The 23030-nt window shown below is 33.5% G+C and overlaps 1 protein-coding gene across 1 annotated transcript; it reads right to left on the reverse strand.

The window, feature by feature from the left end:
* Positions 1-1499: 1499 nt before the first annotated feature.
* On the reverse strand, positions 1500-22978 carry LOC133192948 (uncharacterized). Its single transcript, XM_061328950.1, has 26 exons — positions 22901-22978; positions 22527-22754; positions 22186-22395; positions 21894-21930; positions 21540-21631; positions 19791-20024; positions 19472-19708; positions 19276-19309; positions 19092-19177; positions 18664-18909; positions 17291-17521; positions 16995-17064; positions 16165-16764; positions 15165-15397; positions 9216-9302; positions 8517-8744; positions 8156-8365; positions 6900-7133; positions 6520-6750; positions 5660-5735; positions 5342-5444; positions 5021-5144; positions 4505-4735; positions 4290-4326; positions 2366-2968; positions 1500-1781 (listed from the first exon to the last, which is right to left on the reverse strand). Exons 1-26 carry the CDS (start codon positions 22976-22978, stop codon positions 1534-1536), a joined length of 5028 nt encoding a protein of 1675 aa, XP_061184934.1. The 3' UTR covers positions 1500-1533.
* Between the last annotated feature and the right edge of the window lie 52 nt (positions 22979-23030).

The raw sequence follows: 23030 nt of genomic DNA on the forward strand, positions 1-23030 counted from the left end.
TGTCTTTTTCACTGGAGTTGAAGAGTTCCAATACTTAAAGTAACTGTGTGCTACATTTTATTGTCTATATATGCTGTTGTACACTTCTTCTAAAACAAGTTTGGATAAACAAAACATCTAAAATATATGTTTGGTAATTTTTGTATATTTTTCTTTGAATTATACAAGATTTTTCATCAATTCATATCTTTTTAAAACCCCTGGTATTGCATGCTGATTTTTTGTCTACAAACATCTGATGGCACTTTAATCTTAAATTAAGAATATCTTGAAAAATTATCAGAAGGTAAAGTACGTTGCGTATGTCCTTAACACCACTTGATTTTTCAATGCAACCACCTCCTTCTTACTATCTGCTGTGTTTGAACACCATGTGGAATTACGATGGACCTAGGCCTGTGACGTAGTAATATCGCTTGCAGTTTGGCGCTGAAGGAGTGACTATGCAATCGACCATGAAACAAGACATTTACAGACACTCTGTTTCGTTTGTAAGGGATTTATCGCACAGGGAGACGTGACAGTCTCGTCGCTTCGCGACTCGACTGCCACGCCTCTCTGTACAATAAATCCCTTACAAACGAAAAAAGTACTGTAAATATAACTTATTCTATTCATTTTTCCACATAAAATATCAACAGAGGATATCTCAGTTTTTAAAGAAATTTGACCGGTACTTTAGTACGAGCTATCCCCAGCCACCTTATCTTTAGTACTGTAAATGAATGTAGGCATGTTTCTATGAATACAGCATTTCTAGGATCCCAGTTAGTATTAGTGTCAATGTATCAATGAAGATCGCCACAATACGATCAAAGTCGTGTTAATTCTTCAAAAAATACTGAGTAAAAATCGAAGTTGGATGCAGCCTTCTCTTTATCTTACGATATCGTACAAATCTACAATTCTATTTCAAATATTTTTAAAGATTTTAATTCATTTGAAGTACATGTAATCGATATTAGTAAAAAAAAAAATTTAATTAAAAATTTAAGAGAACATATGATTTTGTGTCATAATCTTATGTATTTCAATACACACCCGAACATACCCATACACCGACATTTAAAGGCAAGATATGATTATGTATTACTTATTTTATTACACACGCAACCAAAATTTTCAATATAAAGAATTGAAGAAAATTTGTATTTCTTCGCATAATAAGACATGTCTATTCCACTTTACATAAAAATAAGTAATAGATAAATTATTGAACACACTTTGAACTACAGTAAAATGACAAACATGTGATAAACGTTCCTAGTTCATGGGAAGTATGATTAGTTTTTAAAGTGCCTTAGCAATAATGTACCAAGTTTCAATATGAGGTGTTTTAAAAGAGAGAGAAAGAGGGAACTTCAAGTCAAGCCATGCTTGCTTAAATAGTACTCAATCAATTCTTTCTTTTCCAGTCAGCAAATGAGAAAAAAACCGATCCATTACACATTCATAGGAATATTTACCAATTTGTTTGTTTTCTTTCTACGCTTCAGCACAGGAAATCTCATTTTTAATATACAGAAGTCTATTCTAACAATTGTACCAAATTAGATATTCAGGATAGGACTGATTCCTATCATAAACAACAAACTCTCGATCCGAAAAGGCTCCACCATTCGCCACTACACTGTCATGAATTTCCTGATGAGTCACACATACAGGGTTTGTACATATTTTGCATGGTGGCCTCTTATAATTTCCACCAGAATTGGTCAGATAAATGTCACCAAGACTCATTCTAACCAAAAACATTGGATAACGGTTTTGGTTGTCACATCCTAAAAAAAGAAAAATAATTCATATATCAAACTTCAAATATCAACAAATGGTAAAAGAATTCTTTAAACTATTATAATAAGAATTTTTACTGTTTTATGGACAACTGTTTCGGAATAGATATGTATTAAACATCCCTTAAAACAAAAGTAAATTATTTTTTTCTTTGCTTCTTTGTGTTTCTTTTTTCATAATGCTTAATAAGAAAAGACAAGACATCCTCACAACGTCAGGGATCCTGAGTCAACTCGTTACTGTTGGACCAAGGACAAATTTCATTCGATACTCTACGAGGCCTGCTTCTCGTTGAGAAGCATAATTCAGATCGGGGCTTTCATCAGTTGATAGAAAACGTAAACTAAACGTAAGCAGTTGACAACTCAATGCACGTGTTACACGTTTTTTTTTTCACTGAAAGGGTTAATGTGATTGGTCGAGAGATAAGAAAAACAATCAAGATTTGTATTTTACCCGAAAGACACGCCGCACTCAGCCCGTTGAATATTGAATAAAATTTGTCAGGGGTCCAATGGCAACTTGTTGACTCAGGATCTCTGGCGTTGTGAGGGTTGTGAGGGAGAACTACCTGCATATTGATGTGACTTAGAGGCTACCTCAGCACCATACACTCCCGCTCCGAGTCTTCCACTCGCTGCAAGCCGACTGTCCAACCCTTGACTGCAAATGACGTCAACATATTGAGACTTCGTAGCATGAAAAAAATAATACTCGTTAATTTCGGAGTGAGTATGTTTCGTCATGGAGGGATCCAATGAACCCATTACTTTTACAGGCCCACGTGACTGTGGAATTTTATCCAATGTCGTAAAATTTCCCTCTACGCTTGCTTTTCGGAATAGCCTCTGGCATTCTTCTCCATACTTAAGAAACAACTCGACATTTTCTAGTCTCTGAATACTAACAATTTGTGCATTTCCTAAAGTCCTTTTTAGCGCATTTCCAATGGATCTGTGAGTTACCTGGTCAATATTTTCCAAATGGAACTTCCCCGATTTTACCTGCAAATTCCACCCCTTAAGTTTTTTGTCGGAGGTATATTTGGTCCAGTAGGGTGGTGTTCTGAGCGCTTCTCGATATTTATAATCAAGGTAAGCTTTTGTGCCTCGTTGTGGAATAGATTGTACGTTCCTTGGTCTGTTTGGGGCTGAAGGGACAGGGGAACTTTTACCTTTAATAGCATAGAGATAAATGGATTATATGAGGAATTTTACCATAATTATAAATATACGGAAAGGAAAAAGAAACGCAGGGTAACATAATACGCGAAAATTTTTTATCTGTATAACCGAAAATTATGAAATTTGGTCAGAGGGATATCTTGGTTACTGTGCATTAAAATCAGTGTTCAGAACTAATCAACCGTGAAATGTATGACGTCACATAAGGAAAGTGGTAAAAAGCCGAAAACACGTGCATATTGATGACAACATGTTTTCAACACATCTCGTTGTACCATTTGCTGCACTTAAATTATACACATTATTTTCGATATTTACAGTCGATTTGCATTTCTTGAAATCAAAGTACGGTTGACGGAAGTACCATGGGGTCTGGCTATTGCATTGCCTAAGTAAAAGATAATGGCAATGACAGGTTTTTGTGCAGTTTGTTGTGAATTTTTAAACAATACAACGTCTTACCCGCTCTCAGAGAGGGCGTAGAAAGGTTTCCAACCAACCGTGATGATGACGTTGACGCGTAACAGCGCCACGTCAAGGTCGGGCAAATCATCCTGCCACCTGTATAATCACCATCACATTACCCTAAAATTGCTATTAATACAGCAGTCTATCATAATCGTTACATTCACCCCAAAACTTAAGAAAATCGATAGCGCGATTTTGGTTTGTGAGCTCGTCAACTTAACGTTAGTGTTCCTCTAACTCGCGCATGCGCGCGTCGTTTGCCTATTTTTTGGGGCATGTTAACCCCCCTCCCAATGCTGGCAGGGCTTGTCAAGATTTTCTCACAATCACATTTATCCACTTGATTGGTCTCCATCAAGTCCATCTTTTTCGCATCAAACGTCTGTGGGACTACGTGGACGATAGGGTTTAAATGTCTTAGCTGGTCTCAATCAACTAAGGGCTGCCTTCTCGGAAGGGTTGAATAATATCCCTATTAGAAGGAAAAACACACCGAAGAACTTCATGCATAGGAAAATCAAGGCTGTGACAGATGCGCGAGGGAGACATGTGAGATAATGAGAATTTTCATTTTTCACTTTTGGGGGGTACTGTCATTTTCAATAACTCACAAATTATTGGGGAAAATCAAATGAGATTTTGGTTACAATTTTATTAAAGATGATTTTAAATATTAGATAGGAAAACTGGAAAATACGTCAGAAATATATAATCTTGTTTCACCTAAAAAGTTTACCCTGCGTTTCTTTTTCCTTTCAGTATATAAATGGAATAAATGGAGTAATACTGATCGGTAAAGCCTTTACTATGCATTTCTTATTTGTTCAATATATCATGATATACCTGAGGAATTAGCCTGATTTATTTCGTCTTTGAACGCCTGTCAATATATAAGTAAAGATATATAGAATTTAACAAAAATTAATAGATTATTTCATTATAATCATTAATTATTAAAGTAACGGATGGGGTCAAAAATGTGACCTAAATACAGATTAACTATTATGATGCTAAATATAAGGTACCGGTATTATTATTTTACAAAAATGAAAACTTACCATTTCTAGTTTAGGTAAATCACTACTCCCCCCATACAGTACAACTCGTATATCTGAGATACTCTGTTGCTGGCGTTGCTTAGAAAACTTTTCTATTGACGATACTATGTTAGCGGCCGCCACATCTGCAGGAAATTTATGAAATCCAGTCCCAAGGGCAGGAAGGGCTATAGACGTGTAACCACTTTTATTTGCTTTCTCCAGACAACCCAAGACAAAGTCCTCCAACAACTACATGTGTACAATATAGAATCATGATAATTAGAGATTCTACTAGTTTATGCTTTTTTGACATCTGCGGTCGAAGTTACAAGCAATAAAAATTCAATAATTAATTATATCATTTTGTTTTTGTTTGTAATGCTTTTTCAAATTTATTTCAGTTTTTTTTATTTATCTATATATATTTTTGCTTGCCTTATGGGGAAGTTTGGTACTTCCGGAACGTTTTGAATACCATGGTAACAAAGTTCCATGATAAACTTCATTGCAACTCAGATTGTATCCCTTGGATACAGCAATGTCGCCATGATTAATTCCTTGGGGATAATTTTGAGCCAGTTCTTGAGATAGACCGGGCCCAGCTGCTGTGCCTATTGCCCCAGATGTTCCTGACGTCATTCCAAGATCATTAGCAACGCTGTTAACAATCACGTTCACCTATTTTAAAAAAAAATCATAGAAATTTTGACTCAAATTATTTAAAATTTCAACAAATTTCCACCGAAATATATATAAATTAAAACATGTTAAAAATTTATGGTTATCTGTTAAAATATCTCATCAAGCTCTTTAGTAAATAAATCATTATTTGAATGAAATCGATCAAATGAAAACATTATGAGGTTCACCTTTTGTTCAACAAGACTCCCAACCAAAACAATGACAGGAATACCCCCAACCTGACCAGAATATGACTGTCGGGACACAGTACTTGTGGCTTAAATAATGCAAAATTACAACTTGAAACAAATATCAGCAGGTTTTAAAACCTAAGATTCATTTAGCACATTTAGTAAGTATAACAACAACACCAATGCACGAAACTTACATTCAAAACTAAGTGGAGGAATTTTATATGAAACTCTTGTTCAAACCAGGAAAAAACCTTGTCCTGTCCTGTGTTTTTTAGTACCGATTTATTTAAAAAGTTACTCATGTTACACAAACCTGAAGTCCCTGGAACAAAAGTGGCTCCCGATGAACCTCCTTTTAATTCTTTCATAAACTCCTAAAGGAAGAAAAAATATAAAAATCAAACAAACAAATTCTAATATGTCTCCATTCATTTAATTTCTAGCAATGTGCAATCTAAAGTAAGTGTAGAAAATTAGACAATTTATTCAGATGTATCAAATTAAAAAGACTTTTGTTTTGTTAATTGCTACTCTAGATTTTTGTGGTGACCTATAATGTAAGAAAACATAATTTATTTTCAAATAATGATTGCTTTGTGTGATTTTGATATAACAAAAAAAGCTCATTAAACTCTTAGGATTGTTGACTGATTGTTGATTTACGTCCCTTGCGAGAATTTTTCACTTATATGAGACTTTAACAAAAACCGATGAAGGGCTTCAAATTTAGACCTATACTCGAAACTTAGGGTCATTGAGCAGTGAGGGTTCTTTATCGTACCAACGCCTAACGTGACATGGGACCTACATTTTTAAAGTCATATTTGAAAGACTTCTAATGTCGGGTGCTCGGCGAAGGTACTTAACTCTTAGAAGAATATTGCAAAATACAGAAAATATAGTCAATTGAATTTCAAAAATAAATTTTATATGAAAATCATATTTTATGACTTCATATTTTGTACCACCGAGCTTCCCGCGAAAAGCACTGCTATTCATTCAAAATCTTGACCCACATACCCGTTTATAAAGCGAACTTAATTTTAAGCGTCGACGTCTTGACTACCCAAAGAAACATAGATTTTTCTTTGTTGCAAGAAGAAATACTTTGAATTAAAAAAGAAAACAAACAACAGAAATAAATGTCTCAACTCTTACATTCTGAACAGTGGACCAGTCATTGCTTCCACTATACACTACAATGATAATTTTCCTGATATTCATACGAGAATGTTTTGTACTAAAGTCTCGTATTGTTTTAACCATCAATTTTGCTGTTTGATCACTAGGATAATGTAAAGACCCAACTCCGAGCGTGGGAAAAGCAATGGATCTTGTAGAATGATTATTTGCTGTTTCCAGACACTTCTCCATGAATTTCTCCAACGTCTATAAATGCCAAAATAATATCATGAATATAAATTGAACGAAAGCAATATACCACAGAAAAAGTGTCCGTAAAATATAACCAAAAGTTCAACTGCGTTTGTCATTATGTTTAAATTATAAATTAAAAAAAATTATGATATTAGACTCACTGATGATGGATCAGGTTGACTGGTCCCCCATTTTGGCAGAGCCCCGTGGTACACAAATTTGCATTGAAGTCGATGACCTCCACTGACTGCAATGTCTCCATATTCAACGCCATTTGAATAATTCTGGTTTAATTCATCTTGCATTTCTCGTCCAGCAACTCTCAACAAAGCTTCAGACAATCCTCCATTACTGAGTTGCAAGTCTTTTGGTCCACTACACACTAACACGTCTGCCTAGATCATTAAACAAAGCATTTTATCACATCAAAGGAAGTTCTTTCATTTTGATTAAAATTTGTATATAAAGGGTTGAAAGCCCCAAGAGCGTTTTAATTCAAGATAGGAGCTCATTTATGTAAGTTCTTTTGAACCATTAAGATTCTGAACTTCTATGCATACTTACGTGAACATTATGCAGAGCGCCCACAATGACCTCAACGTCTGCTTTCCCAATTTTTGCACTATTTTGTGTCACTTCTTCGAAACAGGTGGCTGAACGTTAGGTGTATGAACCTCTGAATTACAAAAAAAAAATCAAATTAAAATTGTGAAATATCACACGTAAATCTAAACTCAGAAACTAACAGATTCTATCGTATAACTCTACATGTGCATAAATATGATATTTCGATTTTATTTTACTTCCACAACTGAATATCAGCTTACCTGACTGTGAAGATGTATATTTTTTAGCTTCTGTCAAAAATGTCTGCATGATAAATAAATAAAATAAGTACCCGGAAAAAATGTTCAAATAAATAAATTGGAAATAAACGGGTTCTAAAAACTGTCCTCTCACTCCAAAAAAAAACATCAAATGAATCAGTCTCGAAGTACTAAATAATTTAAGCGTTTAGCAATGTTTCATTCAGACTCATTTAATCCCTTTCTAAAGGTTTAAAAAAAAATTTTGAATTTGTTTTAGTTATCAAAGCTTAAGTATTAAAAAGCTTACATAATCTCTTATGCCCATCTAACTATATTATGAAAGGTATCAATAATATCTGTAACTAACATTTGATAACACTATACTCAAAAGATGTTTCTAGGAAAGCAATGTCGTCAGGAAATTAATGGAGAAACGATAAATGTTACATTGTCCCGAAAAAGCTCGTTATCTTCATAACAAAAAATCTTAGTAGAATTATTTGATGTTCAATTCAAAACCAAAACATCCAAAATTTTTAATATTTTCAAAGAAGATGCTTTTTGTATTAACTAAAGGAATTTATATTGTTGAGAATTTCCAAATTTACCTTGAAAAGATCGTTATCCTTCTTGAAGATCACAATGAGGACTTCTTGGAGTGATTGTGGTGTAATATTATTTATACAAGTTAACAGGATTTCTGCAACACTAGTGGCAGGATATCCAAGCCTCCCGGCACCAAGCGCGGGAAAAGCGATCGTCTGATGACCATCTGATTCTGCTTGTTTCAGTGAGGCATCGATAAGATTTTGAAGTGTCTAAAAGGAAGTAGGTGTAGATTTAATATTCAATGAAGGAAGCCATGAAATATCTTTAAACAAAATTTATGCTAATAAATGTAAATTGTTAAGAAAATTTCTATTTGTCGTATTAAGATCAGAATGGATTTGAATACTGAAAATTATAAACCTGTTCATCTTGTGTTGAAGAATACTTTGACAGCGCCCCATGGTAAATCGCCTGGCAGGAAAGCTGTCCCCCAGAGGTAATTGCAATTTCTCCGTCCTGTATCCCATTAGGATAATTCTGTTGACATTCCACCTGAATTCCGAAACCAGCAGCACTTAACAAAGCCTTGGAGGCACGACCTTTACTCAAGTCAAGGTCAGAGCCATTGCTATTCACGATAACATCAACCTTGATTTAAAGAAAAAAAAAAGACAAGGCTTCAAAACAAACAATGATTTTACACTTAATCTTATGAAATAAAAGAAAATTATATTGAAGTATTTTCAAGATATGCCTATCTCATCCCTATTTCTAGACAGTAAACATTTTAATACCCCCTCCCTTTTATTTTAGAATAGAAGAGAACAATCAATCAAATATGAAATTTTAGTTTATTTTGTTACATTTTATCTCTGTTTGGTAAACCTTAATTCATTTTCAATTTCCCTTTAGATTAATGCTGTGACTGGTTTAAGTTATTATTCAGAAAAAAGCCCGTGTTGAAATAATTGTACAAATTGTAATCCCAAGATAATATGGTCAACAACTAGTGATGGAGATGAGTTAAAATATCTTCTGCACGATTAAATAGAGGTTTCAATGGATTGAGCATAATTACTGCCTGTCATCTTCATATTTAATGATAGTAATGGTGTTTACCTGTTGGTCAGAAAGGTTTCCTTTAATAACACGCACTCTAAGATTCCCCACTGTAACGAACCTGTTACCGCCATCTGTAGCCATTATTTTATAGTTTCAGGAAATTTTTCTTTCACAGAGATACTGCAGTTAACTGATACTGGCCTGGAATTTTGAAAAAGGAAGGAAATTTCATGTATGTGAATCGTTGATATAGCGTTTAAATATTATTTTGATAAATATTAAATAAGAGGCCCATTGTTCTTAAGACACATTTGAGTATCACGCTTCAATTTTTTTTCCTCGAAGATATAAATCTTTAAATAAAACAACTTGTCATAAAGTTAACATATTTTAATATTGACTTTTAAAGCTTCCATAACTTGTCTTTTTCTGTTATAAACATATGACATTTTAAAACAAATCTTCCTAATCTCTCTCAGCTAAACCTTATCAAAAGATCCATGAATTATATGTAAGTCCCCAGATCGTTGTTGATGATATGATTTTGCGAATTAAAAACTTGAAATTTGTCCCTACAAAGATAAATTGCACGGTCCAGTTGATGTTCTATCTACCAAGGATCTGTCTTTACTCTTCACAAAAATATAAACTGCTATATGAAGGAGAGACTTCAGACATACCGTGCTATAACGTATTCTAGAAATCGTGTAATCAAATGTGGATTCTCAAAAAACTATAAAGAACTTTTGAAAACAAAAATATATTTTAAAAATCAATGATATCACAATGATGCCTTTCATTTTATATAACCATTTCTCATGATAAATTTAAGACCATTCCTTTTACATCAAAGATAATTGCTTCTTCAATAAAAATAGAATTCGGAAATTCCAAAACTCAGAATTATTCTGATACACACAAGTACTCTTAAGCTGAATTTAAAAAATAATATTCTGGAATTCCTCATTATCAATATCTACGTAGTCTTTTGAAACCAGGTCTTCCAACAATATGTTGCAATTCCGATGGGTACTAATTGAGTTCTTTCATTAGGTGACCTATTGATATTCTTTTGATGCAAAATTTATTTTAAAAACTTCTACATGAGAAGGAGATGACTCTTGTTGTGGCTTTCAATTCGACATTTAGATATATTGACGACGTTTCAAAAAAACGATACAACTGTATTTTCATTCATATGTAGACAAGACATAACCTAGTGAACTCAAGATAAATAAAAACACCACAGGGTCTGCCGCATTTGCTTCTTATTTGTATGTTTTACTACTTATAGACATTAGTGGCCAACTAACAACTAAGCTTTACAACAAACAGGATTGCATCATCTTTTTCATCGTAATTTTTCCCTGTGAACAGAGTATCATTCCACTATTACCTGCATATTATGTTTACGCCACCAAACTGATTCAGTACTTAACACCATATTTTGAGTATCAGGTTTTAGTACGGGCAAAATTACCACGCCAGCACCTGACATCATACATGCAAGATGCAACATACATGAATTCATGTTTACATGCTACTGATTCATGTCAACATACAACATTATTAAGTGTATGTTGTCTTTAGCTTGCGATTTATTTTTGTCGACTTGAAACATTTTAATGTCAACATTTAACATAATTATTTTGACATGTGAATTATCAATGTCAACATGCAAGAAAATTATGCTGACATGCGGCTTATTAGTGTCAATATGTAGATAATTAATTTAACTTGCACATACTTAATTATTCACACACTTATTTCAAAATGCAAATTAATTAGGTAGACTTATTAATGTCATCATGCAAGATAATTAAATTGATGTGCATCTTATCCATGTCAACATGCAAGTTTTTGCAAGTTGAGATAAATATGTCGCATGCCAATATGATTTCCTAGCATGCCGACGTTAAATAAGTTGTATTTAAAACTTTTATCCCTATTGCAGCATCCCAATCCCGGATTTAATTTAACTTTTTATCTACACAACCTGTTGAAACTTACATTTTAATATGATTAATCATGGCATTGTTGTTTTAGAGAAGATGTTTTTAAAGATTTTTCTTAAAATGTTACAATGAAATAGATGGAGATAACGGACAGTATTCAAGCTCAAAAGTCCATTCAAAAATACAAATCAGGAGCAGAGCAAACACGGACCTCTTAAACATTAGAGGTGGAATCAGGTGCCATGGAGGAGTGAGCATCCCCTGCCGACCGGTCACACCCGCCGTGTGCTCCTTATCATGATCGGAAAATAACGGAAAATCCGTTGACAATTCAGTGTGTAAATAATGGCTTTAACAATTAGTATGAAAAACGTCAGTCAGCATTGACTTAGTGATATATTGTAATGTAAAGCAATTAATTCAGATTGTGACCCCACTCTACATAACGGGGATTATTTAAATAAATCCGAGTTGGCCCTACCTGAAAATGCTTGCATATTGATATGATAATCATAGCTCTACTGCTCCTGAGAAGATTTTTTTAAATTCCCATATTAAAACTATCATACCCTATTTTGATCCTATGGTTTTAAATTGAAATATATTTTTAAGATTGAAATTTGAAATGAATCTTGTTAAGAATTAAAGGACCATGATTACTTAGTCATATAAATATGTATATAACATCAGTTATGTTCAAATCATGGTTCTTGGGGAACAATAGGGGATTGTGAAGTTCACATTCTTTGTCTTTCAAACAGTCCTCGGAAGTTAGGTCACAACAGATGATCGAATTTTTAACATGGGAATGTAAAGGAAAATTATTTCAAAATCTTTCCCTTAAAACAGCGGGTCTATGATAAGTCATATTAATATACAAGCATGCTCAGGTACTACAGATTTAATTTGTTCAAATCATGGCCCCGAAGTAGTCGTAGGTAAATAAGAAAATATAGGTACATGTAGGTAATATAAAATAAAATGTTTACAAGGGAATATATAAAGAAGAATCAAAATCAATCAGAATTCAAATCAAGGCCCCCGTTGATACGGGTAGGGTGAGGTCACAATAGAAGATCAAATTTTTACGAAATTTTTAAAATTTTATGATGGAAAAAATCATAAATTTTTTTCTCAAAACGGCGTGTCTATGATTTATTATAATGATATACAAGCATCCTCTGGTGGTGCAGAATCTAGTTTGTTCAAATCATGGCCCCAGAAGTAGTTAAATAAGGGATCAAACTTTTACAATATATAAAGAAGGATCATTAAAATCTTCTCATCAAGAACAGAGAGCCACGACCAATCATGTTAATATACAAGCATCCCCCAGGTAACACAGAATCCAGTTTGTTCCAACCATGTTCCCATGGGTCTTTCGGACCACAATAAGGAATCTGGGTTTTACAGGGGAATGTGTACGAAATAAAAAATCTTTTTCAGACATACCAACTTTACATTTGCAAACATTCGTGTACAAGTGATAATTTCTATTTCAAATTATGCAAGCCCGGTCGTAGGAAGTAATTTAGTGGGCACTACAAGCAAAAAAATCCTTGACAAACAAAAAAATGGGGGGGATCATCAGACGTAATTATTGATGAGGCACATTCATAAAGTACAATGTAGCTTTGTTTTCTATAGTATACCATATATCTGCAAAATTTAAGGGTAACCCACCCCCATGTCCCTTCCCCAGTTGCTTTGATCATGTTATGGACCCTCTTATATATATGGCAAGTCTTCTTTTCCAGAAAACACGATCATGTTCGTCATTCTCCTTGGTGCCACAAAATTTAGACAAATATTTTTTAAATAAAAACGGGGGAAATTTTAAAGAACAACAGGGTCTCAAAATATAGGATTATATATTGATTTTTTTTTTAAATTCTGGTTTCTGTTTAAACAGAGTCTCTGTATGCACGCCAACCATGTGTTTACAAGCAATGCAAATACCTTAAAGGGACTTTCGGTTTATAAACCCAAGAAAACGTTGGTAACAATTCCCCTTAATTTCTTTTTAACATTTGAATTCAGGGTTAAAGTCATATCATAGTAGCTTAAATTTTATTTTTAATTTTCAAAGCATATGAAATCTTACCCGTTTGTCATTTAAGTTCTGCTGTCAAACCGAACAAGCCAAACCGAAAGTAATATTCCTAAATCGGATATAATATCTAAATTTCCAGAATGAATTTTAGTGATAGGTGAAGGAAGTTTTTCTTTCCAAATCCAGATTAATCAAAGCAACACAAAAAATAATATAGAATATGATATTTAAAAATAACTTTTGTTTTACAAATTGGTCCGTAAATTACACGAGCTAAAAAAAAAGAAAAAGAGAATCGTGCTATTTTTTCCTTATATCGGAAGTTAATCAAAAGAGTTAGAAAAAAAACCCAGAACTTGTATTTGCTATCTTCAAATTCAACAAGTTATAATGCTATTAATATTTAATGAAAAAATAAAAATTATCATATTTTTAAGTTTGATATTGAGAGGCATAAAAGCATAATAAAAAAACAAATTTTAAACAAGATGCTTAAGGGCCTTAACGGTCACCTGAGTACGAGTATAATACAGCATTGTAAAGGATCGACAGAGGTATGAAATAAAACAAAAAATAAGCTGAGATATGATCAAAGCTATGTTGTCTAAAAGCAAGATAAATCAGATGATCAAGGGTCAACAAAATAGTTAGTCTATTACTCAGTAACAAATGATAAAGCAGATCTATTTACTTGTCTGTATCTGTCCCCATTTGTCCTTATTTTCTTAATATAGAGGGGAAGAGAAAACAATTGTAAAAGAATTTATGCATTTTCACTACATGATCATTAAAGCCCCGCCCTAACACCAGAAAACCCCTGACCATCGGGCCACAAATTTCAAAATTTGAAAGAGGCACCCTTGCTCATGATAAACATGCACCTAGTTAATTTTCTTAACATACAGGGGTAGAGAAGAAGATTTTTAAAGAATTTATGCATTTTCACTATATGATCATTAGAGCCCCGCCCTAACTCTAGAACCCTGGGGCCATGAATTTCACAATTTTGGTAAAGGGCTCAACGCTTATTACAATCATGCCAACAGTTTGATTGCTTGCTGTCCAGGAGTAAAAAAGATTTTTAAAGATAGCACCAATTTTGACGGTTTTAGCCCCACCCTTCAGGCCCCAAGGGAACGGAAAATTAACAATGAAATTACCAATTATAGTACCCCATCACCCATAGATACTATATGCCAAAATCGGTTGAAATTGGTTCAGCGGTTCAGGAGAAGAAACTGAAAATGTTTCAAAATTTATGACCGACGCACACGGACAAAATCAGATAGCAATAGGTCATCCGAGTGACTCGGGTGACCTAAAAATCCAAAACTTCAAATGCTATATTTTATTCAGCAGGATGCAAACATTAAACTCTCTTGAAATGTTGTACAGAAAATATTTAGATTTTTACGTTTGTTTTTTTTTTTTACCATTAGAAATAATCCGTATCATATGTATAAAAAGAAACACAAGTATAAAACATATTTCAATCCACAAAAAAGACAAAAATAATTTTAAAAAACTAAATTGAATTTCCGTGATGTGATCCGACTGTAAGGAAATTCCGCTCTCTATATCCATCACATGCAGAGCAGGAACATCCCCAAGTCCTACTTAAGGGATAATTTACAGAGGAAAATCAATTATGTAAACTTAGGAGTGTTTCTTTATTTGAAGTGTACTAAAGTTGATTTCGGCTAAATATACGAGGGCTTGTAATTGTGTAAAGTAAATTCAACATACGTAAAATGACTCACTTTTTATAATATACTTGTCAATATTTTCGTTAAAATAGAAATGGAAATCAAAAGTTTTCATTATTTTTAAATTGTTATTTTAATTTTAATCATAACACAAAGCTAATTATAGCTTACAAAAACATTGTTCACGCAGACACGTTCAGCCATTATCACAGACAAATATATCATGCTTAATATCAATACAATGATATTTATCCCAATTGTTTGCTGAATATCACAGTCAGAATATAGTTTATTTATACCATATGAGATATTCTGGGTATGATTGGCATCTGTCATATACAACAAACTCGCGATAAGAGAAGCTTGCCACCACACTGTCGTATATTTCCTGGTGACTGGTACATACCATACGACCGCATTTTTTACAAGGGGGTCTCTTGAAACCCCCCTTTTGAGTTGTCATGTAAATATCACCAAGACACATTCTCATCAGAAACATTGGACGACATCCATTTATATCAGCTCCTGAAAAAGATAATATTCATATTAAAGCTTTAGTTCTTGTACTTTCATTTCAAAATCTTCTTCAGAATAAGATTTAAATAGAACAAGAACATAACTTGGAACAATTTATAGCAATCAATTACGAACACAGTCTAATTTGAATCAGATAAAAATATGTTTTTCTTTTTTGAGAAAAAAAATAAATTTCTTAAGGGGCTTAGACACAGATTTGAAGTTAATATTTTCTAAACTTTCTGGTATATTATCATGACTTATATGTTCTTAGAGCATTTCACACCATAATATTAAAGTTTTTAGAAGCATCCTTTTTCTGAAAATAATTAAAACTACGATTTTGCGCGTTTGATTGACACATATCCTTGCACTTCACGAAGTAAACTTTATCCATAGTACTTAAGAAAAGTAGAAATTCTGTTATGTATTAATGAAAAATATTAAAACTATAATCCAGGAAATTCAGAGTGAAAATTGAGAAAGCAAAACCAATTCACCAGTATTGTCTGTCCGTGCTCAGTGATGTGTGCAAAGTGAACAAATTCAACACACCCAGTAAAACGTAAACATAAACAATAACAGAGCTCGTACATTGTTTGCAAACACAGATGTTTGACGTGATGTTATGAAAAATGTCGTTTTCATTGAATTCCTAAGAATATTCATGTAAGTTCAATTCATTAAACTGAAGTTATTTTTTCTAAAAATAGAAATTTAAAATTGTAAACAATGCAACCGTGTCCAGTCCTCTTTAAAATCTTTTAATTAATTACCTGTGTATCCGTCGGATTTTGCTGAATCTTCTGCACCATAAACACCCGTTCCAAGTAATCCTCCTGTATAAGCTAATCGGTTGTCCAGTCCTTGACCAGTGATTACTGCAACATAGTCCGGCTTTGTTCCATGAAAGAAGTAATACTCGTTGATTTCGTGATGTGTGTGTTTGGTCATTGCTGTGTCCAGATGACCCATTGTCTTAACCGGGCCCCTGGAACCACTGACCTTGTCCAATGGAACAAATTCTCCTTCAGCTATTGCTTTTCGAAATAGTCTTTGACATTCATCTGAGTATTTCAAGAAAAGTTCCACATTTTCGATTCGTTGAATACTGACTATTTGTGCATTACTTAATGTACTTTTGAAAGCTTTTTCTATGCTTTGAAACGTATTTTGATCTACATTTTCCAAATGTGATGCTCCAGACTTCACAGCTAAATTCCATTCTTTGAGTTTCTTCTTGTTTGTGAATTTTGTCCAGTACGATGGAGTGCATCCTTCCTCTTGGTATTTCCAGATCAGATAATTCTTTGTTCCACGTTGTGGAATCACTTTCGGGCCTCGTCTTTGGATGTGTCTGTGGTGAGTTTTGTGTGCTGAAAAATGAACGAACACGAAAGTATGTTAATCAAGGTCATTTAAAAAATGACCTGATTTTAGTCAAAAGACAATTAATGTAACGCCGTTTCTTATTTGAAATTTTTACTCTCGTCTTCTATATTATCTATATTTATCTAAGCATAAAATGAATGAAAGAATTTTGTTTGAATTTTTCAAATTATTTAAATGTCATATACGATTTATTTGTAAGCGAGTGCATAATTACCCTTTCCTCCATTTGCTCCAGAATCTTTAGACAATTCATTTGTCATATGACTCAATTCACTCTGGAAAGCCTGTAGTGTTTCATGAAAATCACATAAGCCATTAATTAAAATAATTTGCTTTGAACTTCGCTCTTTATTGTAATATTTACTAGGTATTTTATGATCTTTTAAATTGTAATGATCCATTGCTATTGCAATGTCCGTATGCGTAATTTATAAAGTATACCGCATGGATTTGACTCTTGATCAACAAGTATAAAGATTTTTAAAAAAAAAATGTAAAAAAGGACTAAACCTTTTCCAAATATTGAAGATCACTAGAACCTCCAAATAATACTACTTGAATTTCGGAAATAGTTTTATTCGGTGTTGTTTTACAAAATTTCTCAAACGCTAAAACCATACTGGAAGCTGCAATATCTGCTGGAAATTTATGATATCCGGTTCCGAGGGCAGGAAAAGATATCGATTTGTGGCCAGAAGAGTTTGCTTTCTTTAGACAATTCAAGACAAATTCCTCCAAAATCTAATAAAAAATACAATAAATGAGTATATTATTGAAATCAATGTGTCTGTCCTCAACCCAGTATAGGATAAAATTAGACAAATTACATGAATTTACACCTGATACATGTACAGTTAAAATATTTTTAAAAATCACAGAAAATGTGTAGATAATAACGAATAAAAATCTTGTCAGTATTAGAAAATCGCACATAAATTTTTTTTAATTCATAAAATAATTTTGATTAAATATAGGAAATTCTCTGTTGCTAAGATAAAAATACGACAGCTACGGAAGCCCATTTTGGACCCATCAAAAATATTTTTGAATTTGATATAACAAATTCTCGAATTTGTTAAACGAATTTCATTCGTTATAACATTTTTTTTTGAATTCTTATAATGAATTTTATTTGTTATAACAGATTTGATGAATTTAATTTGTTATAACAAGTTTCAGAATTTGTTATTACGAATTTAATTCGTTATAACAAATTTTTAAATTCGTTATAACAAATTCTACAATTCGTTATATCGAATTCGAAAATATTTTTTGATAGGTCCTAAATGGGCTTCCGTAAACTTCCATTGAGAATAATATCCAATGAAACCTATTTAATAACATAATGTACCCAAAGCATTTTTTAAAATGATGTTTCAAAACAGTTCACGGGATCACCGAATGTCTTTTCACGGGAAGGCACTAAAGACAAATCTCCAGGAAAACAGTAATAATTTACACAACTTGACATAATTTAGTTTCTTTGTTCTTATTTTAACATTTTTAAATATTTCTTCACATATTTAAAAGCAATATTTGAACACAACGAAGTCCAATGTATTTGTTATTTATCATTTTTTCGTAAACGATTGTAACTATGCAGGAAAAATAAGCATTTTTGTGCTATAGTTGTAAATGTTAATACCCGTATTAACAAATAAAGAAAAATATATTGTTAAATATTAATTATTTTTATTAAGTGGGTGAATTTATAAAACCGGTTCAAATTAGTTTAAGGTTAATCAAGTGATTAATTAGCGGAATCGGTTTTTTATAGGAATAAAAGGAGAAAATTATCAGTGTATGTAAATATATGAGAATGGATAGACATTAAAAAGAAAGAATGAACAGATAATTTTTTTTTCCAATTGTAGCTTCGGTACCTCAGCAGGGGGTTTTGTCGATCCTGACCGTTTTGAATACCACGGCAGAAGAGCACCATGATATATTTCTTTGACGGACGTCATCTCATGGCCGGTAGTAACAGCAATGTCGCCATGCTGAATTCCCTTTGGGTAATTCTGGGTAAGTTCGTTAGTCATTCCGACACCGGCTGCTGTGGCTAGGGCCGCAGCAGTTCCCGCTGTCATTCCTAAATCTGGAGTGACACTATTTACAAGAACGTCCACCTAAAACATCAAAAACCATAATAAATCACATATCGTGTTTATGTCAAAGATATGAGGTGGTCGCAAAAAGATGTGGCCTTTTTCATATTAATTAACTTAAAGCGCCACAAAAGTAGTAAATTACTTGAACCGCAATTCAAATGCTTCATAATCTTCAACTTTTTTTGATAATGAAAACTTGCCTTTTCTTCCGTAAGATTTCCAACTTTGACATTCACTGAAATTCTGTCAATTTTACCAGTGTATACCGTCTTCGAAACAGTTGCAGCTAGTGAAGAAATTCATTAAAACACAAAAAAAAATCAATAAAAGTTCAAATTACATTTACATTTACACTGCAATGAGGGAAATGAAAGGATTATTTACCAAACATCTGGCCTTTCAGTTCCTTTAGCATTTTCTGCAAAAGACATGCAATAACTTATGTGCTTTTAAATAAAGCATCGTGTACAAGTGTTACATGAATATTTTGTTCACCGATCACCCGCCGGTTAAAATTAAAACGAGTTATTAGTAACACAGGCACGCGGACTAATTTTCCAATATGGACAAAATAACTTACAGATTGTAGTAGTGACCAGTCTTTGTCTTTATTATACACAACAATAATGACTTTGTCAATAGTTATGCTTATTTGACGATGCTTCATATTAAAGTCACGGAGACACTGCACCATGAGCTTAGCTGTCTGGTCCACAGGAAAATGTAGTGCTCCAAGACCAAGGGTCGGAAACGCTATTGACTTCGTTGAATGTTTGTTTGCTTCCTCTAAACACTCAGACATGAATTTCTTTAGAATCTAAGTGAAAACAAATAAAAACAAGAATACAAATACTAGTAAATGATAAAAATAAATACAACACAGAAAAAAAAATTCTTACATAAGAAGGATCTGGTGTGTTGGTTCCCCATTTTGGTAAGGCACCATGATAAACATACTTGCAATTCAGATTATAACCTTCGCTCACAGCACATTCGCCAAAGTCGATGCCATTTGGAAAACTGCTGTCGAGTTCTTCTTGCATTTCTTCTCCAGCCACTTCTAGAAGCGATTGTGATAAGCCACCATTACTTAGCTGTAAGTCTTTTGGTCCACTGCATACTAAAACATCTGCCTATGATTGAAAAGTCTACTAGGGTTGAGCATTCCCGAGAGTTTTAAAACACTAGCTTTTGGCTTTAGTTAGTTATCTATAAGGGAGTTTCGGCGTATTAAAACAGATGTTATAAAACATAGTATCTTTAATTTCGACAATATGGTTTGGATAAAAAACAACAACAACGAAACATTTCAAAATATTCATTCGCTGAAGCTACAAAAATCGTGTTGTGGAGAATTCTGCAGCACGGTAGGCAATTGTAAAAGTAAAACAAATCAATGTTTCACCATTTCAGACATTACCAAAACATTGCTAATATTTATTGCATTTATCACCATATTGTGATAAATGCTTTTAATACCAGTGCAAGAGCGATAACTCGTGCGTTCTTGGTAGTGGTTAAACATTATTGAGACCATGAGTTTTAAATAGAGGACGCAATATAATCAAGCACCTTATGACCCCGATTTTCATAGTCTACCGAAAAAGCTAGAAGGGCAGACATGTTGCAAAATTTCACCCACCCACCCTTCCCTAAAATATGTGTACAGATTTTTGCTGCTTTCTCTTCTGTAATTTCAGTGACAGAAGCCTATTCTTACATGGAAAGAGATGTGTATGTGGAACACCCTAGCGGTTGGAATCATTAGCAAAGAAAGGATGTGGTCATTATGTATATGGTTGGACCATTTGGTGTCAATTGGGCATTTTCTGTTGAAATCAATATAAATGATTCAATCCTGAGTTTTATTTGGACATTTCTATGGTGTGATACATAATCAGTATTTCAGTGAAATTGGTGATCATTGATGATTCTGTGTTTACGTACAGTATTACTGTACAGTGTTACTTTTAATAAGTATTGCAAGCAAGTATAGCTTGTAAATATATATATTGAGAATTTTCTAGCTTTGGGATTATGGTAAAGTTTCTTAAGTCACAATCTGGGATGGGGGCGGCGGAATTCGGGGATTACCACGAATGAGGAATTCTCTCATGTCTGGCTCAAAACTCTGGGTAATCTATCCTCAGTACTGGGGAGGATTAATTTGGGGTTACCTCAGCGGTACCTGAGGGACCAGCTTGATCTTTGTGGGTACCAAAGGCAAGTTTTGGGGCCTACCCCTGGGGGTATTATCCCCATGTTGTTGTTGTATTCCAGGGAAGGCAGGTATAGAGTTAGGGCCCGAGTCAGAACTTGAATTCATTCATTTGATGTGGCACTCACTCTTGTTGGTACCAAGAGGTCTGTTCCCACCACAGTCACCTGTGGGGGCGCTATCGCGCCAAGGATCTAGGGAGGTCATCCCGGTAGGCAGGTAGTGATTCCCTGGGTTCCGCCGGGGTATTTAAATCTATGTATAAATAGATTGTGACAAATAGTCGCCACAAAATGTAATCATTGTTTCACAATAAATGTGTAAAATTAATATTTGTTACTATTCATTGCATCTGGGATTAAAAGAAAGTTTATTGATGTCAACGCCCCAGTACTTTGGCTCAGCACAGCCAATAAAACCCAGTGCTTACATGAATAGAACTTAGTGTGTCCACCACTACTTCAACAGTCATTTTCCCTATTTTATGACTGTGGGACTTTGCCTTTGTTTGATTTCCTTGACCTTAATAAGTAAAATACAAATCATTTATTATTGATATCTAAGAACAAGATCAAAAACATACGGAGGTGCTCTTTAATTTGAGTTTGGAACCTAATTGTTTAATCGTTCAAAAAAATTCTACTTTACAATTTTTGTGTTCACAGTACAAAATCAAAGGAATAAAAAGCACAGAAATAAAAAAAAATGTTTATAATTTTAGAACATATCAGATTGTAAACTGATATTCTTAATAATATGTATCTGGAATATTCAATGTATTTACCTTTGTGAAGAAACTTCTTCGCTTCCGTCAAAAATACCTATTTGCATTAAAAACATGTGACGTTAACATTAGTATGATATATAAGATGTACAGTTGCTAATAGTTTAATATATACTTGCGTGCATTTTGTTTCCAGGCATTTTTTTTAAAATTCTAACATGCAGTAACAAGAACTTAAAGAAATAATTTTTTAATTTATGCAATAAAGTCTTTCTTCAAGTAACATATAGAGTTACAAATACTTTAACATAAAGCAGTCATCTAAAAAAGAATACAATGGAAAATTGGTTACCTTGAAAATGTCTTTTTCTGTTGGAAATATAACGATCCGAACCTCACTTAAGGACTGGGGTGTAAAGTTTTGTATGCAGTCGAACATGATCCGAGCCACAGCGGGCACTGGAAAAGAAAGAAAACCAGTCCCAAGGGCAGGAATCGCCATCGTCTCGTATCCATCTGTATTCGCCTGATCCAAACAGGTTTGGATAAGTTTTTCAAGAATCTGAAATTGGTACAAATAATACAGCTGAAAATGTCTGGTTTCATTTTTAAAAAATTGGTTGCTTTTCTTCTGTTTTCCGCTTACAAAAATTTGGTTTTAAATACTATATATATTTCATCCATTCATCATACCTTTTCATCTTGTGTTGAGGAATATTTTGACAGGGCCCCATGGTAAATGGCCTCACATGACAACTGTCCCCCGGATGTGATTGCTATTTCCCCGTCTTGTATGCCGTGGGTGTAATTTTGCTGAATCTCCGTCTGAATTTCTTCACCAGCAGCCGATAACAAAGCATTAGATGCTCGGCCTTTACTCAGGTCAAGGTCAGGTCTACTGCTGTTTACAATGACGTCAACCTTAAAACACAATATCTCCAGTTTATGGTAAAAATGTTAAAATTAGATTCATATAATAATAATATCGGTCATTTGTTGTTATTGTTCTTGATGATGAAGATGATGATTAGATTTTGCTGATAAGGATGAGGAAAAAGTAGATGTACCTTTTGGTCTTTTATGTCCCCCTTGATGACTCGGACTTTCAAATTCCCAACGGTAACAAATTTGCTATCAGTAGACATGTCAGTATAGACATATCCTGATTTTAATTCTTTGTTACTCATCTAAGAAATA

The sequence above is a fragment of the Saccostrea echinata genome, unplaced genomic scaffold (genome assembly GCF_033153115.1).
Source record: "Saccostrea echinata isolate AGI-Se365-2 ecotype Australia unplaced genomic scaffold, CSIRO_AGI_Sech_v1 ptg000025l, whole genome shotgun sequence".
Classification (NCBI taxonomy): domain Eukaryota; kingdom Metazoa; phylum Mollusca; class Bivalvia; order Ostreida; family Ostreidae; genus Saccostrea; species Saccostrea echinata.

Excerpts from the sequence above, each read along its gene's own strand:
- LOC133192948 (XM_061328950.1), bottom strand. The coding sequence starts at position 22,978 with ATGTCTACTGATAGCAAATTTGTTACCGTTGGGAATTTGAAAGTCCGA. Across the intron at positions 20,025-21,539 it reads ACACACTAAGTTCTATTCAT|GCAGATGTTTTAGTATGCAG; the intron begins GTAAGCACTGGG and ends TTTCAATCATAG. Across the intron at positions 8,745-9,215 it reads GAAACCTTTCTGACCAACAG|GTTGATGTTATCGTGAATAG; the intron begins GTAAACACCATT and ends CTTTAAATCAAG.